The sequence below is a fragment of the Pocillopora verrucosa genome, chromosome 7, assembly GCF_036669915.1.
Source record: "Pocillopora verrucosa isolate sample1 chromosome 7, ASM3666991v2, whole genome shotgun sequence".
Taxonomy (NCBI): domain Eukaryota; kingdom Metazoa; phylum Cnidaria; class Anthozoa; order Scleractinia; family Pocilloporidae; genus Pocillopora; species Pocillopora verrucosa.
In genome coordinates this window covers 6642170-6660857 of record NC_089318.1, presented here as the reverse complement: position 1 = coordinate 6660857, position 18688 = coordinate 6642170, and the positions used below count along the sequence as shown (strand labels likewise).

The 18688-nt window shown below is 36.4% G+C and overlaps 1 protein-coding gene across 2 annotated transcripts; it reads left to right on the top strand.

Annotated features, from left to right (window-relative positions):
* Nucleotides 1-1111: 1111 nt before the first annotated feature.
* Nucleotides 1112-18457, top strand: LOC131781869 (nuclear RNA export factor 1). Of its 2 annotated transcripts, XM_059098581.2 has the most exons (24): nt 1112-1246; nt 2341-2530; nt 3257-3395; nt 4081-4164; nt 4724-4831; nt 6370-6498; nt 7115-7184; nt 8038-8126; nt 8547-8654; nt 9279-9394; nt 9785-9821; nt 10283-10351; nt 10618-10673; nt 12486-12546; nt 12974-13032; nt 13200-13261; nt 13805-13920; nt 14163-14205; nt 14958-15021; nt 15524-15581; nt 15771-15863; nt 16489-16550; nt 17020-17080; nt 18009-18457. In XM_059098581.2, exons 1-24 carry the CDS (start codon nt 1162-1164, stop codon nt 18045-18047), a joined length of 1998 nt encoding a protein of 665 aa, XP_058954564.2. In that variant the 5' UTR covers nt 1112-1161; the 3' UTR covers nt 18048-18457. The 2 variants fall into 2 exon arrangements, with proteins under 2 accessions (XP_058954564.2, XP_058954563.2); XM_059098580.2 differs by having other exon boundaries at nt 17020-18457.
* The last annotated feature ends 231 nt before the right edge of the window (nt 18458-18688 follow it).

The window sequence follows — 18688 nt, the reverse complement described above, 5'->3', positions numbered from 1 at the left end:
TAGCCACATGCAGGCTTTGACTGTCTATTTTTTTTTTTATTTCGTCGAAAAGGAGGGATTGCTTGTAGTCTAGACCCTTTCCCAGCCAGTCGCTAGAGTAACAGTGAAGGGCGACGACAACATATGATTTGTTTTTCTTCGACACGCGCCACGGACTAAAACAGGAAAGGGGACTTCAGAGTCTGATTGGACACATGGCCGCTAATAATTGTGCAAGGTCAAAGAACAATTTCAGAGACAATAACTTTGTTGCCATTAGGTCATTGAAGTGTCATGTGTACCCTCTATGAGAAAAAACTTGAAAATTTTCTTCGTTCTTAGAGTGTTTTATTTGCTTTGTTTCTTTCCGTCTACTGAGCATATTTTTGTCTACTCTACCAAAGTTAACAGTAAAACTACAACTCAATCAGTCTTTTATCCCAAAGCAAGAGAATACAAATTAAGAGAACCTATCGCCATGACCCAGTTAAAGTCTATTTTAAATGTCGCGCCTCGCTGGGAAGTTACTCTTATTGCTAGCTCCCCTAATAATGAGGTCAACGATCTCGATATCATCTGTCGCTACGGTTTCTGGTCTTAAAGTTTTAAATTAATTTCAAACTTAAAGTTTTAAAAACTGAATCCTCTCAAATTTATAAATGTTTGGCTGACCATTTGAATACTTTCCTTTGTTGATTCACAGGCATACAGATGTTTGAATCTACAAAATAATCGCACTAACTGTAGTTTTGGCTAGCTTAGCGTCTACTATAAGTGTATTTTATTTTTTTCAATTTCTCGCAACATAGAAGATAATCAATGTCACTTTGTTAAAATTCAAGCAAGATCAGACGACTAATTTGTCGAAGGTGGTTCATTTGTGCCCCAGCTGTAAGGCATAACTGTCTTGCGAAGGAAAAGTACGCTCCAGTATGGAGAGATTACAAACTGCCAGTATGTATGTCATTGGGTCTCTACCATAAAAAACAATTCGACTGCAGACACCACTATTTTAAGAAACTACCCATTCCCGGCTCCCTTTCTCAAATATCGATAAGACAGGAACCCCTTTTTTCTAGGAATGCCGCAAGCTTCTGCGCGGTTTGAAAAGAAGGCTAGGTTACTATTTCTACGGCAGAGAAGGGTGATATGGAAGATAAATGTTGAAGAGCGGCAAGGAAAATGGCGAAGAGTCTGTTTAATAAGGCTGTAGAAGACGCAGCATTAAGTATTTCTTTGCGTCAAGATGGATCCAGGAGTTTTAAAGGTACCCGACTGCATAGATTTTTATAGATACAAGTCTAATTTTGAAAACCAACTATGGCTATTGGTAGTCAATCGATGGTAAAGTCGATTTTCAACAACTGAAGAACCATTTTAATTTGCGTCTACTTTGTGATAATCTGAGTTTTACTTGAACAGCAATAACCCTTAAGACCTCGCAATGTTCTTTTATGTGAACAGCACAATAAACAGGTCAGCAGAGCACATCGAATTCAAGTTGCCGGAAGGAAAAGCCCTTTATTCCTTTTTTGAATACACTATATCTAAGTTATAGTTTAACTGGTTACTTGCTTTGATGCTGCTGAACTCAAGCATTAACCTGTGGGAAGATTATGTGCGACAAAGCGAACATTTCAAACGTGCAGATTCTGCGAATTAAATGTATTTGTTAAAAAAACGGTGACACTGTGGGAACAGAGTGGTTTGAGTGTCTCCATCTTCCCAAAAATTAAACCTTGGATTTATAGCATGGTAATGTTTCCATTTGCAAATGTTAGACACAAATCTGAATTAACCTTTTGAATATAAGATGTAAAATATGTGTTTGTAAACAAATTTATGAAATTGTCAGACGTGAATCAGATTATGAGTACTCTAACTAGGAAATGATAAAGAACTCAGAAGGTATTGGGTATCAGATTATTCTTAGCAGGATTCTTAGGCTAATGATTGATAGCATAAGTTATTCAGTATGTAAATGTAGTATGTTATAAGTTTTAGTTGCTCATTGCATTTCACCGTTCCTGTTGCCTTATGTTGTCGCTAAGAGAGATGACACTAGATCTGCTGTGCCTGAGACTGACTTCTTATTTGTCACATAGCTTTATAAGCATTTTAGGATGAGAATCCGATCTTCTCGTGTTATTTTAAAAAAACTTAACTCTGATTAACATTTTAGGGACATCTCAAAATGACAATGACCGTGATTTTAATTTTTTTTCGTCGATAAACATAACATGATTGCTGCTTTTCAATGGTTATGTAACTTTTTTCTAAAAAAAAAAGAGAAAAGAAAAAATATTTTAAAAAAAGAAAAATAAAGACCTACAGTGTGTGGTCACTCTTTTTTTTTTTGAGAATTTGATAAGCCAGACAGGGGGCGTTCTTTTCGAGGACAACCAAGAGGCAGAAGCAGGGGCAGAGGGAGAGGAAGAGGTCGTAGTAGTAGCCACCATAGAAGCGATCCTCATCCTAGGTCGCACTTAGCTGGTGATGATGATGATGACATAGACATGGATGAAGGAAGCCAAAGATCTCATTCAAGATAGTAAGTCAGAATAGTATTTTATTTCCTCCTTTTAAACCAGTTAAATATCAAAATAAACTTCTATTTAGGGTAAAGTCTGCTTTTATATATTAATACAAGGATGACAGTTACCATATTTGCTTGATTAAATGGGAGCTGACAGATATTAAATGTTATGGATTTCTGGTGCAGCAAGTGGCCCTGCCAAGGGTCTAAAGCCATAAAGTCACCTTTTCAAAATTTACTATAATAGTGAGAGTCCATAATAGCAGGGTAGGAGAGAAAAAAAATTGTTTCGCTTTTAAACTTATGAAGTAATATGTAACTACTCAAACATTAAGTTTCTATTGTGGCCATAAGCAGGAAATTCTCATTTTTGCCTTAAATTGAAGAATGGTTTCTTTGTTTTCTTTTATCTTAGTGTTGCTTTATATCATGTGAGTCAGGATTTAGGACGAAGTATTTAAGTGTCCGCTATAGCGAGAGAAAAAAACAAGTGAAATATCGCACTGGGGGGCATGAAAGTGTTCATATTTCCACAATAGTGAGTGTCTGTAATAATGGGAGTTTGTGTGTTTAGCCAGTGGAGCTGGCTCTTGCCCACAATGGTGGGGTGACTGTAAAAGCAAGGTGTGGGCAGGGAAAGAGTTGAGTGTAAATGTATACTGTATTTTCTCCATTTTCATAAATTTACATTGCATCACTTTTATTGATATGAATGTTTTTTTTTTTTTTTTTTTAATGTAGCAACCCTTATTCCAGAAGACCTCCATCTCGTCGTGGTGACAGAGGAAGTAGTAGAGGTGATATAAAGTCTAGACTAGGGAGAGTCCCTGATGGAGCCACAGGAAGTCAAGGAAATAAGTCTGATTGGTATAAAGTTGTGGTAGGTATCGAAATAATCTGCGTACAGTTACAACTACTTATATTTATTATTTTGTTCTTGAAGTCCTGTTACTAATCAATCAAAACTATGACAAAATTTGAGAAAGAAACAAGACATCAGTTTTATGTTTTTATAAAAAAAGGAACAACAGCTAAGTTGGCAAAATGCAAGACAACAGCACATGCGCTTGATGCATTCTGTCCACTCATACAAGCATGACGTGTTGACTGTCCCTTTAGCTGTCCTATTACACTGTCCAATTACAAGCATGTTGCTTACACTGTCCAATTAGTGCCCAAATCAGGCTGGTGATAGCGATTCAAGTTTGGGAATTTTGTTATACATTTGATGAGATACATGTAAATGATATAATCCTTGATGCAATCTCCCCAGCATGTTGAACCTTTTGCTACTCTGTTTAAGTGTTCGAAAATTACTAGTGTGCATGAAAATTGGAATATTTATAGCAATGGAGAAAAACAAACATCTCTGTTATTGTTTTTGCAAGTGGTATGGTAAGGATATTTCATTGCTGCTGCTCTAAGCTACTCATATAATATGTAAGACATTGTGATTGATTGTGAGAGCGTTGAAATTTCTGTCAAGGTGTATAATTTTTTTATTGTTATATTTCTTCCTTTATATAATTTTCTTTTGTATTCTATTCAATGTAACTTGTCTATAGATACCACAGGGGAAAAAACACGACAAAGATTGGCTTATCAAGAGACTGCAGAATACATGTGAAGAGGCCTTCCAACCAGTTAGTGTAAGTGACTGTCAGTGAATACCTCCTCATTGTCAAGTGAATAGGGCTTTGCTAGCTGTATGATTGATGATCCCCAAGGGCATGAGACAAAGTATTATTTAACTCTGAGGAGCCAAAGGGACACAAAATCACTTCCTGTTTCATTGCAGTTTTGGTAGGCAGTGTTCTCCTTTTCGGGCAGTAACCAGTTACATTTACTGCCTGTAGTACCTCTTATTACTGTTTAAAATTGCTTGGAATTCTTGAAAATTCAACAGGTAAAAGGATTGCTTTACTGGTTTGAAAATCTATTTTACCTGTCATGCTTAAAATAAGGGAGAACACTAGGTGGGGCAAAATGTTTCTCAAACAACTAAACTTTTCAAAAGATACATACAGGTGTATGTGTAGGATGTTTCAGGTAAAAAATGGCAGGTGAATAATAATATTTTCCTCTGGCTGTAATTTTATTGTGACTCAGGTAGCCGTACTCTGATTGCATTTCTTCTTTTTTGCTGGTGAGACCTGCCAGTAATTGAGATTGTTTTCAATAGCTTATGGAAAAACATTGTTTTTATAGTTCCATTCCTTCAAGGGAGAGTCTTCAGCCTTCTTTGTTGAGGGAAGTAAAGTTGCAGAAGCATTGAAAAGAGTTAGTCATAAAATAACTGTCAAGGATGGAACAAAGGTAATTAAAGCTACTGTGTGTTATGTACAGTACTGCTCAAGAGTAAGTTGACGATCTTGACTCAAAACTCGATCTTTGATCCTCAGCATGATCAAGGATTGAGAAGCGAGGATTACAATTCTTGCATGCAAAATGATAGAGAAGAACAAAGCATTTGATGTGCAGCTTCTCTTTAGTCACACAGACCTCTTGCACATATGTAAATATTTTCATAAAACATGAGACTCAAAAATTGGGTCTTCACTTCTATAACTCATAGTTACCCCTTTAACTTCAGGAAGTTGTCAAAAAATGATTTCTTTCATATGTAACAGTACTGATACATTTTTATGCAGAAAGATAACGAAAAGAAAGAAAACTGTCACACAGGGAATATTGGTTCATTTAACACCAAAATAATTCTTGGAGCTAAAATTACCTAAAGAAATTCAGAGAATTAATACAGTTTGTAGACCTTTAACCCTTTACACCCTAACGTCAGTATGCATATTCTCCATACTGTTCTCTATACATTTCCTAAGTTGCTGACAAGGAGAATTTGTTTAACAATCGAAAGCTTCTTTAGTTGGTGATCATTTCCTTTATTCTCGTGACCTCAATGTGTGACTCAGGGGTGACATTATAGGGAGAAAGCAGATGTGAGTCATACTTAGGGGTTAAAGGGTTAAAGTGAAAAGGTTAACATCAAAGCATCTCTTAACACGCATCTCTTTAAACACTGATCATTGATGAACTTAGGGTGTAAGTTTCTTAAGAAACTGGTGCTGCTTCAGTGGGAGAGTATAACCTTTTGCCCTGACAAAGGGCTAACACTGGAAACATCAGCCTTTAAACTCTTCACAGTGGCCAATTTATATTTTCAACTCAGTTGATAGCACTAAATTACCCCATTAAAGAACTAGTTATGTCTGGTCACTGATGTGGTGTTTTTTAGCAATATTTCCCTCCTTGAGTTGGTAGAATATTCTGCAACCAGTGTATACATGTACATATATTTACTAGCAGTCAGTTTCATGTTATCAAGTGTCTGACTGTACATTGTCTATAATGACATTCCTTAATCATAAAAATTACAATTTCCTCATTTGTGATTGGTTTAAAAAACTCCTCTTTTCCACTAATTTACTTGCTAAGTTGTTATTGGAGAGTTTGTTATCAAATAGTTCAATAAGCCAATCACATTCAAAGTTGTAGTTTAAATCAACCAATCACAACCACTAAATAATTTATGTCACCTTTGTTAGTCTTTTAATGCAAATTTTCCCTTTCTTTCATGATCTGGCTATTCTTCTTTTTGCAGAAATTATAATTTTTATAATTAATTGGTAATTATGATAAACAGATCAGACCCCCACTGCATGGGTGTCTAATTTTGTTATCACTCGTATGATTACAGACTGAATAATTGGACTCCACTTAGTCATATTACCATTACCATCAGACCACTGTTACCCAGCTAATAGCATCATATGAGAACCATCCACCAAATGATACTTCTACACTCAAACCATTTTCTGTTGTCTGTTTATCACATGTAGCTGATAGTAAGTGTGCGTCCTAGTGCTCCACCCCAAAACCAAACCAGTAATTTTCCTGTTCGTGAAGTTCATGATGGTAGCAGCAGAGGAAGTGATTCATTAGACGATGGCACAAAACAAGTATTGAAGGCAAGTAATTTATGCATAACTATAGTTTGTATTCATCATCATCATTATTCTTGTTGTTGGCATTATGTTCATTATTGTGTTCTCTGGCATTGTTTAAATTGACAATTCTTTCATGAGTAACACTTCAAATTGAACTCTTTCTTGTCTATCATGTTTGGAAGTTACACAGTGACTGTACGTGTAGGTGTTGCACAATGGAATTCCCAATGGCTTTATTGGCATAGTTGTTAGTTAACCAAAATAAGATGTAAGCTGTCAAAGATTTCCTGTAAGCGAAGAATAATCCTGATGAAAAATTTGCCCACAAAAATGAGAAAAGTAAACTATGGAAATATAAGATAGTATTATAAACACTAACTAAAAATCCCTTGTTCATGGTTCATAAATTTTATGGGTCAACATTATTTGCAATTGAATGTTTCAATAATCTGGTGACCAAGAACATTTACAGTTGATACACTGTCAGGTGCCCCAAATGTTATTTAAAATGGGACAATGGAATTAATCTTAAGAGACTGATTAGCAACCGTAGTCAGTAGCAAATTCATTCCTAAGTTCAATTATTAAGGATCTAATAGCTGAATTGTCTTCTCTTTCACTGTTTCATAAAATGTAGGATTGTCTCAGTAAACGTTATGATATTACAACAAAAGCACTTGACCTCTCTGATTTGTTTCATGATGAAGGTACGTTACACTTGTACTTCTGTGACTGTATGCCAGTTATGTCTTATCTAAAGAGTTGCATGGAAAAATACTGTAAATGACATCCGACTTTTTCTGATTCTCCTTCCAAACATCTTGTAATTCTTTGTAAAACATTAGGAGAATGGAATGTTGCATCAAAAGTTAGGGTTTTTTTTTTTTAAATACAGCTAAAGTCCTAGCCTCACCTTATTTGTTCTAAGTTGTTACTTGTAGCTACATGTATTTTGAAATGTCACATGTGAGTGTGTTTTGAAATACCCTGTTATTTCCCCTGCCAAATCCTTTCATAGTGAAAAATAAATGCATTAGAGGAAGTTCAGTTGTACTGAGTGTGCAGAAAGTTTAGGTTTAATGCATATTATTTGCAGTTTTTAATTTGAATTACACAAGCACTGATGGATTTGACACAAACCTAAAACAGAAATTTCACGATTGTACATGGACAAGATTGTGGAGTGAATTTTTTCCATTTTAAAAAGTTTCTTCATGCTTATTTATTCCAAATTTCTTACAAAATCATTTGGTTACCTGCACTGTATAGCTATTGTGTTACAATGCATAGCATTAGGATAACTTTGCACACACAAATCTTTATTAGCTTGTTTACCCACTATGTTGTTCAGCATTTTTTTGTCATTCAGCATTTTTTCAAACCTTCTTTAGCTTTTGTAGTGCTTGGCAAAAAAAGCTTTATTCGTGGTTAGTAATGTATGATGACTGCCTTGTTCAATTTTTGTAAATTCTCCTACAAAGGATGTGTAAGAAATGTAAAACAGCAGTCTCATATAATTATGTATAATCATGGCAGTTATGTTTATTTTACTTCTAACAGTGCTGAAATTAAATAATATACAAGGAATACTGGCAAGATATTGGCTGGCATCAGGAATTGTGAAAATTATTGGAGAGAACTGCCCTGAGGTGATTATTCAAAATTTATCAGTTTATTAGATACAAAATGAACTAGATTGAAGGACAGGTTCTGGAAAGTTGAGGAGAGTGAAAAATTCACTAGGTGAGATAAGCAAAACTTGGGTTCTACACTAATATGGCATGTGAAATGTCTGTCTTGTGAAACTGCTTGCTTAGAAAGCAGATTGGTTCTTTGGGGTCAGTTGAGCCTTGGTTTAGAGACAGAAGAAATAGGGTGTGATTCAATTTCCTTTGTATTCACTTGTGGTTATGCTAAGTGAGCAATCCACAATCATCATAGATGTATGTCAACAGAAGAGTTTGGAGATCGTGCATTTAATCAGCAAAGTAATGAAGTAAATAAAGTTACATCACTGTCACCATTTGTTTACCTCTGTAAATATTTCCCATGTCATTCGTTCAATGTAGGTTCAGTCACTTGACTTAAGTAACAATCGACTGAAGAGCTTGGATGGCTTTAAGGACCTTGGGAAGGAAACATCAAACTTAAAGCACATCAAGATCTCCAATAATCAAGTCAGTAGCATTATTCTTAAGGAGTTTGTAACCATTACCTCTTCAGTTATTATGTTTGTGTGATCTTGAATACATGTAGATAATGTGCTTTCTCTTTTTATCCCTGGTTCAGCAAAAGAACTGTGCGGAAAGTCACAGAAACTCTGGCTTAATTTATTCTTTGTTTGAAAATTTTTCAAACCAATTTTATTTTTAATATCCTTTGCCTTTTTTCATGTTTATTGTAATTTGAAACAAAAGGAATTCTGAATCTAACTGGCTTGAGAAATTTAAAACCGAGAAAAATGTATAAGTTACATCAAAAAAAAAATTATCCAAAAATACCTTGTTTCTGTGATTGTGCAAAAGCCATTTGCAGAAAATATCTTAACAACCTTCTCTCATTTTTCTGTGTGTTAATGGTTTAGAAGCTGTTTAAATATCAATTTTATATTTTAGCATTGCATTAAAGAGTTAGGACACATTTACACTATAATTTAAAACCAAATCTTATCCCCTTGTGCATGCTTTTTGAATCCAGTTGACAAATTTAACATGAATTTGTCCAATTGCACTCAGAGGTGGAAAGTGCTACATGTTACATTGTATAACTAACATTTATTCACAGTTTTCAAATTCTTTTAGCTGAGAGCTGTAGAAGAACTGGACAAGATAAAGTCCTTGAGTCAGCTTCAAACCATTTCACTTGATGGAAATCCTCTTTGTGATATATTTCAAGACAAACAAAATTCATATATCAGGTATGTCTCGCTAGTCCATCAGCTTCAACTAGAATGATATTTTTGTTAACCATTTTTTGATTTTCTGTTGCCAAATGGCCACTTTGACAAACCTTGTGTTTGGAGCAATGCATAGTAAATTTCCTACCTCTTAATTTTAATTGTTTTAAGTGTTCAATTCACATGGAACTGGGCTTACTGTATGAAATTTGAGATCACTGTAATTTTTAACTCAACAAAGTTTTATTTAATAAGTGTAAAGTCCATCCTTCTGCTAACACTCTACATGTAGCTCTAGGGTCAGCAAGCAAGCCCAGCCTTTCCTTCTCATGGGATTATTCCATAAACAGCTTTCATTGATTATTATCAGTTAATATCAGTCTAACAGTACATTTGCTGTGTTGTATTTAGTGCTATCAGAAGCAGGTTTCCTAAAATAACCACTCTGGTAAGGGATATGTTCTTTTTTTACTCACTGTATGTTCAAATGATTACTATCTTTTAGTTTTGTCCAAATTTAATTGCAATGCCTGTGGAAATTTACTTTGTTTTGATATATATTTTTAAAAAAATCCCAATTATCTTCAATTTCTATTTAAGAAGATTAAGCAAATGATTGCTTGTTACAAAATACCAAACAATAGCTATACACTGAATAAACCCAACAATTTTATTTGACATTGCGAAAGTTATTTACTCCTCGGGTAAAATTTGGTTTTCATTTACCTCTGTTTACATGTAATTTCTTTGCCATTCTTGGTAATGTAAGCATGGTTTTTCTTGTGTAACTATGGGATTTTGTCTACCTGGTAATGTATCTTGCGCAACTGTAGTGGGAGGGGGGGGGGGGGTGTGAATGGAGTTGAAAAAAATCTTGCACTAAAATATCCCCTTTGGTGTTATTATCAGGATGGTCATGAACTTCCTCCACCAATAGGATTTGACCTTCCTTCCGAAGAATCTCTCCCTGCTTCGAAGGTACTTTGTTGTTATATACATCGCATGTGTTTTTTTGTTGTTGTAAAACTAACAACTGATTTAAGTAAACTTGTTGAGCTACGGCTGTGCATGTAGGTGCTTGGTCCCACTGATTCTGTCTTTGTCTTATTTGTCAAAATGTATATGTGTGTGGTGATTGTGAATGAGTGATTGTTTTTCTAGCTGCCATCTTTAACCCTTTCATTTCATAAATCTGACCTGTCCAGTAATTATCAATTTTATTGTTTGATTCATTTGATTTTTAGGAAAGTTTTTTTGGTGATCTGGCAGTTAAAGAAATGGTGCTAAAATTCATAGAGCAGTATGTAGCTCATCTTTTTATGTATAGCCAGAAAATTTAGATTGTGGTCTCTATCTTAAACATGGCAACCATACTGCAACAGTAAAAAGAGCTGAAGCCTTTGGAGACATAAAAGCAAGTTCTTGAAAGTGAAAATTTAAGGCAACATTTGTATTGTATATAAGTGTTTTGGGGTTTTGAGGTTTTGACATATCCCAGTGAAATGGTAAGGGACATGGACACACACACACACACAGGGCTTAAAATGTGGTGGAATGATCCAGCAGAAAGGCTCTTCAATGCAATATTTCTGATCAACAACCAAAAAATTATTTAACACTAAATTGTTGTGTAAATTTCAATCTAGCTGCTATTCCAAAGTATGCCATTTGAATGAATATCTTCTTCATTCAATAGTTTTTCAGTTCAGCTTTTCAAAGGAATTCCCTAAGAGATAGTAAAATTGGATTTGACCAATAAGCATGTAAAAAAGTGATATAATTTGATTCATGTACCTCTGGCAAAAATTGAAAATCATCATTTCTCCATTAAAAGTTCAAGTTCACCATTAAAAGTCCAGGTAAAACTTTACACTGTAAACAAAGCTATCAAACTAAAGGTAACAAAGGAGAAAGGCAGCAACAATTACCCTCACATACTTTTTTTTTTCTCTGTAACAATGGAGGAATTACCTAAGATCTGTTTTATCACAGAATTTGGCATCTTGCTTATGGGTGATGGCAGTGATGGTATTTGACAGCATTTCCCTAGACACTTCTTCCCTTTCTTGTGCAGTGTTGTTGTCAGTTATTCCTCTTGAGTCTCTACCACACAGCAGTTCTAAATAAGGTTTTCCTCCTGTTGACAAGAACTGCTTCACCATTTTGAACACATCATATCTTCTGTTGAGTGTTCTTAAACTGGAGTACCTTCTCAGCTAAGGCTCAGAGTGTATTTGCTCTGCTTGAAAGAGATTCATTTTGGCTGGGTCAGACCAAGCATGTGATGGGGTGGTACAGGCAGATTTGTACTAAACTCCAGCTGATCTGTTTAAACCCATGACATGGACAGAGCAGACTCAATGAATCAGTTTGCCTCTATTTGTGTCCGTGTCTTTCAAAAACATATAACTGTGGTACATTACAGAGATGCTATCCACAAGTGTTCAGTATATGAACTGGTCAACAATTACAAGGCACCTATACCTTCCAGAGTTTTAACCATTGGCTGCAAATATCAGTTTCTGCTGCGCATGTTGATTCTGTCACTGCCATCAACAAATGCAATTTCACAGCAACCTGTGTTGTCTGTTAAAGACATTATTCCAAATTATGCGTCATAACATAAATTGTAGCTGTATTCTCTTTTGGTACCAATGATGGCCTTGATTTGACTAATCACCTCAATGGTTATTTCTTAACCAAAAGTATAGAAAAACAGAGAATATGCATTCCACTTCTTTCAGGTGCCTGTTCAGAGTTTTTAAGTGAAAGACATTCTATATAATTATTTGAAGTTTCTGAGTTCTTCAAGAGCCCAATCAAAACTTTGATTTGAGTATTCACTGGTTTAATGTATTCTGGCTATTGTGAGTACTGGGGAATCAATTAAAACTCACAGGTAAACTGCCATTTAAGGAATATTATCGCAGAAAATTAAGCCCCAACTAGTATTTTACTTTCTACTTTTTTCAAAATTGAGTTTGGCTGGGAGTATTAATTTGTCATTCATCATCCTGATGTTAAAACATGAGATGTTTTGAGTATTTGATGTTCAAGGTGGTGCCCCAGTCTGGCGCAATCTACCGGGCACAACTTTATTTCTCCTTTTTAGATATTTTAAGATTTATGACACAGACAACAGACAAGGCCTTCTTCAAGCTTACCATGATCAGGTAATGGATTGTAAGAAATATCCAGTGATTATGACTTGACATGTCTTTCAGTCTTAGCTAAAGGGGTAGCTCAGAGAGGCGAACATGTTGCTTGTCCCTCTTACCCAGTTTCTCTTAACTAGTACCTTTTACTCAGTCCCTCTTAAGCAGTTCCTCTTACCCAGCGAAAAAAGATAATCATCCCACTGCCTCGTGAACCCTGAAAGCGAGGCGTGCTGGGAAAAAAATTTCTCGCTGATTGCTATTAACTTGCGACACGATTTCGCCAAGAAAAAGGAACTGCTCGTAATCTACCAAAATCGTGCAAATGCCCCGGATGAGAGTGAAGAATTTCTCGTGCCCCATGCTTGAGAGAAGGTTAGTAATCTTCTTGCAACGACACTGATTTCGTTGAAATTAAGAGTGCTGACAATTTGGTTTTTTGCAGGCAATATTTTCCATGTGTGTCAATACAGAAGCATTAGGGAAGGATCGCGGTGGTCAAAGGTCAGTGTGTTTGTTTAGTGAACAACAGCTGTATTCAAATCTTCCTTAATGAATAGGTCAAGTTACAGCTGTATGTTAAAACTCAATAAAAGAATCATCATCATCTGTAGTTGTGTTATCAATTGGAGTCTTTTGCGCATGTCAAATTTGTTTTATCTCTTGACCAGGGCCCCTTCACTTGGTGATTACTTGAAGTACAGCCGAAACTTGAAAAGAGTCGCTGACCCAGGTAATGTTAACAATTGCTAAAAGTTGTTACGTTTGTACAATTACATGAAAAACATTCCATGAAGGAAAGCTATGTTTTTCGATCACCCTGCTGAAAATCTCTAAGATAGCTTTTTGGAAATCACATTTCATCCTGGCCTTGGGTACAATGGAATTATTTAGTTTCATTAACTGAGTTGATAATACAGCATATGGTTTGATAATGTTAATTGGCCACCGTAGAAAGTTTTTGAAGCTGATTTTTCGAGCGTTAGCCCTTCATCAGAGCGAATGACACGGTAAGTTCCAGAGGGGAGGTGTTTTGGACAGCCATTTGCTAACTTAACCTGCCTAGCAGTCACTTCCGCTTCCTTCTAGCCAATGATAGTCACGCCAGGAGAGGACCTGAGGTAAAAAGAGCAAACTAACAACACGCCATTGCGAAGCTCCCATATGGCTGAGAGGAAACGGATATGATTTGTACAGGCTGCAGCTGACGTGATATACTCTCGCTGTTTTGTGAGACACAATTGTACGTTCATTTAACAATGGACTTTGTTTGCAGAGCGTCGAAGCAGTTTTTTGAAGCATTCAAAACTCTCTGTTGTTGCATTTTTGAATGAGCTGCCCAGCACAAAGCATGATTTGTCAAGTTTCACTGTCGATGTTAGTCTGGCCTTGGTAAGTTATTGCACCGAAGTAGTGTTTGTAACAATCTACTGTAGCTTAGTCCATTCTTATCTATGATTGTTTTGTATTTTTGCGTAATTTACTGTACTGAGTTGTTCTCGTTTAGCTAACATCATGGGTATTTTGCCTTAGTGAATCCTGGCATTGATTCTTGTTAATTGACTCCTTACTTCGCTTTTAGAGACCTGCAGATTTAACAATAACCCTGATTAAATGCTATGTTTTTCATCTAGCCTTCCTGCTTGTCCTTTGCGGTCAGAGGATTGTTCTTAGAGAGTAAGTAAGCTATCTTAGTTTTATATCCCTGGACAAGGCTCCGGTAGGGAACAAGGAGAATAACTGGGAATGGTGAGAAGGAAAATAGACATATGTTCACCGTCTCAGTCCACCGCTTTTTGTCGCTTTTATTCTGTTCCCTCTCTCCATTCGTTTCCCGCCCATTCGCCCTCATCTCAATGATAAACTTAGTCTCAACCTACCCTAACTGTTTTTTAATTTGGTGATGTACTAGCAAAGTCAATGTGCTACGTTGCATCAAAAGCATCGAACAACATGCCCCAAAACAAAACAGAAATACAATGTCTCGCGTTAGAGCGCTTTTCAGTGAGACGTATGCACACTGCATTTCACGTTGCCGTCAATCATGTCGCGATCCCCTCTAGAAAATAACTGTAACTCCTCGCGGAGTCCAAAAGGGTTCATTTTTGATTCATTTTGTTTTATATTCGTATTCGGTATTCCTTACGATAATGGTTGAAGGCAGCTCAAAACGCAGCCCTAGAGCTGTTGTGTTATTGAAAAAAGCAGTAAAATGAGATTTATTCGGGAAGAGGTTTCTTTGTGCCGAGCATAAAACAAAACGAACATAGGAGTCATTTTCTTGGCATGTATTTGGTATCCGTTCTAAACCGTCAAGCATACATACAGCTAAAAACTCCGCTAATGTTCACCATAAACTTACTGGTAGTGTCTTCATCCGTCGATTTGACTTGAGTTTAATTTAACTGAATGTTTTGATATTTCAACAGACTCTAAAACATTGAGGTCTTTTACAAGAGTATTTATCGCTGTTCCTGCTGCTGGTGGAAGCGCGTAAGTAATGTTCAAAGTGCAACTGAGTATCAATAGTATTGTATAGAGTTAGAGGTGAGAAGCTCGCTTGGTGTGGAATATTTTGACTTAATATGGTCCTAAGTCAATGAAGAGCTTGATCTTACAAACAGCAGGGCTTGGAACATGAGTTACGTACGAGAATAATATGCAATATTCCTCTGTCTAATGAAATGGTACTATTGTCTATTATAGGGTGGGGTAATTGTATTGTATTCAACTGGACTCATTATTATTTATTGCGAAACAGCACAGTAACAGAGCAGCAATCAACGAAGAAAGAGGCCTGTAGAAAATACTTTTGTTCTCTAATTTGTGGTTGTGAACCTATGTAAAGTGGACACGAAACTTCCTGATAGTACCCGAACCGAAAAGAAATTTTACCTCTACAGTTAAAAGCAATCCCTTAAAACTGCTGTAAATTTTCAGTACTTAGTTATTTATTAGCTAAAAGTTTCTAATCAGTAGTGTTTATATATTTTAGGCTGAGTATAATTAATGATGAGCTGCATATTAGCCACGCTTCGCCTTCTCAAGTGCAGGTAAGCAAATGCATTTAACTGTTAAACAGAAACTAAGAAAATTTAACGCGTATCAATCTGCAAGTCTGAGATTTTAATCATGCTTGGACGACAAGCGTTCTGGTTCGTTTCATCTCATACTCATCGCTAAACGACCAAAGATTACTTTGCCTTTAGGTAATAAATTAACTCTTCTTTTCACCGCTTTAGGGTGCGGCTGTTGAAAGTACGATTGCCACCAACAGCACTGAAACGCTACAAGTCGTTTCAGCTGTTCCTGCTTTTTCATCAGCAACTCCACAGGTAAAAAAAACCGCTTTCTTGATGATGTGGGAAGAGACGTTTAGGGATATGGCATGGCTTGTCTCTCCGTTTCCTTTCTCTTCGTTAAGATTTTTTTTCCCCGAAGATAGATGGTATACTCTTGTCGCAGATATCGAGAAGCCATATCTACAAATCTTTATCCTGATATACCCTGGTTAACTGGTGGCAAAAAACCAATTCCAGTCTCATGTTGATGTTTTAACTTAAACTTTCATTTATGTGTCATGTTATCGCAGCTACGAATCGCTGCTTGGTCTGCCATTTTTAGTAATCACTCGACGTTTTTTAATAAGTTACTGATGCTTTACACGCTCCAGTAATGTATAATTTAATTGTAGTTTCTTCTTTAATGTTTCCCATATGTGAATCGGATACAACTTTGTTTGGCGAACGAGGTTCTCAAGGAGGTCACGTTGATACAATTCGCAACTAGCTGAATTCTTGTCGCGCTATTCATGGGAGAGTCGTTTTGGCAACTTAAAATCCACTCAAGACTGCGCGCGGGACAGCTTCCCAAATTTCTCACACGCCGGTTTGCTTCCTGTCTTCTTAATTCGAAATAGACAACTTTCTAAAAATCAGTGAACTGGAATTCGTTTTGCAGCAGCAGCAGATGATTCTCCAGTTTGCAGAGCGGTCGACAATGAACGTTGAGTGGTCGTACAAGTGAGTAGCATCAGAAAAAGCGTTGTTTCTCAAAGCTGTTAGTATACCCTCGGTAATGACCATTGCTAAATCTGATATAACATTGTAAGCCTAGAAGTAATAAACGTGTATCTACTCTGGACCGTATCGACGTACATGTACGGTCTTATGCCGCGTTTTGCGACTGCATCGCCGACCTTGTCCAAAAATGACAAACTTTGTAAGTCCGCACCACGCAATGTTTTCTCTGCGCGGGATCTAAGCGGGCAACCCCGAGCGGGTAAGTCATTCCATCTTACCTGCTCAGACAGCCAATCAGAACACAGGATTTGCCCACAGGTGTCACTAGCCATCTAATAGGACAACTTGTTTGCTAGCGGGGGTTGTCCTTAACTAGTTTTCAAGCAAATGTCTGTCATCTATAAGGGAAAACCTGTTACTCTGAATGTATGCTAGTACCCTTTTGCTGATGGTTTTTGTTGCCTCGTAGGTGCCTGTCTCAAAATAATTGGAACTTCGAGAAAGCCGCAATGGCGTTTTCTTCATTAAAGGTACAGTCGATTTCTGTTAAATTTAGCCTCGCACAGAATCATTTCTCCTTTGATTTCCTTCATATAGTTTTTTGTAATTTTACACTCAAAATACTCCAGCCGCAGTTAACTCGTTGGGCATCATCGTTACATTTTGACCAAAAAATAATGAGCAAAAACTGATCAGAAATTATTGCGAAGATGAGCCAATCACAGCCGTGGAATTCCATCTAATCACAGCTGAACACAATAGTTTATAGGTGACGCAACTCAGTTGACCTCATCGCCAGAAGAAGACTAGCAGTATGCAGTAGAAACGTTATGATCCACATCCGAAGTGACCACATCGTGAGACATACGAGTGCACTCCTCTTTTAAAAGTGTTATTCACCACGATGACAAACCACAACTTATTTTACGATATAATTCTTTTGTATTTTAAATAGTGCAGAAGCCTCGTAGATTTTATGTTCTTCACCACAAACTACTTCTTTTCCGTTTTAGGAGAGCGGGAGGATTCCGCTAGAAGCTTTTGTAAAATAACTCCAGGCAAAAAATGCAATGCAAAATGCAAAATGCAAAATTTTTATTAAGGAAAAAAAAAAAAGGAACAAAAACTGATCCGAAAGTTATTGCGAAGATGCGCCAATCACAGCCGTGGAATTCCATCTAATCACAGCTGAGCACAACAGTTTATAGGTGACGCGTACATAGTCGACCTCATCGCCAGAAGAAGACTAGCAATATGCAAAAGAAACGTTATGATCCACATCCGAAGTGACCGCATCGTGAGACAAACAAGTGTACTCCACTTTTAAAAGTGTTATTTAATTACCACGATGACAAACCACAACTTATTTTACGATAGAAATTCTATTGTATTTTAAATAGTGCAGAAGCCTCGTATATTTTATGTTCTTCACCACACACTATTTCTTTTCCGTTTCAGGATAGTGGTAGGATTCCGCCTGAAGCTTTTGTAAAATAACTCCAGGCAAAATTCAAAGCTGGATTTAGATTTTTCATTTCATCCAACAGTTCCTTTTCCAACGTCCACGATATTGTTTACATCTCTCTGAACTGCATGCTTTAACTTTGTTGCAGTTGTTGTTGCTATTTTTAAGTTATAAATTCGCGGTCGTTGAATTTTCTACAGAATATCCTTGTAAATAATTTCCTCAGCAAATCAGTATTAGCCTAGTAATAGCGTTCAGAACAGCGTATTTTATTTGTTAGCATTTAGAAGTAGACTTTTTAGAACTTTTACGACATCTGCAACTGATTTTTCCAGGTATATATTGTTAACCCGAGCTTCACAGGGACCAGTCACCGCTGTATAACCTCTTGATGTTATTGTGAAGAAATGTTGACAGGATTAAAGAATAAATTGATAACGAAGTGATCCTCATTGTGAACTGGTAAAGATAAATTACAGGAAAACAGGATTCGAAACCTTTCCTCCTGAGTTTAAGTTACAAAGTAGACTTCGAAACCATTTGTTGAAAGAAAGGCAAAATCGCTGTTTCTATAAATCATATTTTCACCTATGGCTAAAAAAACAAGGATGAGATGAACGCACAGTGTTATTATTTCATTAACACTGTTCAAGGGTGAAGACGATAGTTTACA

What these genes read in the sequence shown, in the direction of transcription:
- LOC131781869 (XM_059098580.2), top strand. Translation starts at nt 1,162, where the DNA reads ATGGCGAAGAGTCTGTTTAATAAGGCTGTAGAAGACGCAGCATTAAGT. An exon ending in TTCAAGCTTACCATGATCAG is followed by an intron (nt 12,547 to 12,973) that starts GTAATGGATTGT and finishes GGTTTTTTGCAG; the next exon opens with GCAATATTTTCCATGTGTGT. An exon ending in CAGAGGATTGTTCTTAGAGA is followed by an intron (nt 14,206 to 14,957) that starts GTAAGTAAGCTA and finishes ATATTTCAACAG; the next exon opens with ACTCTAAAACATTGAGGTCT.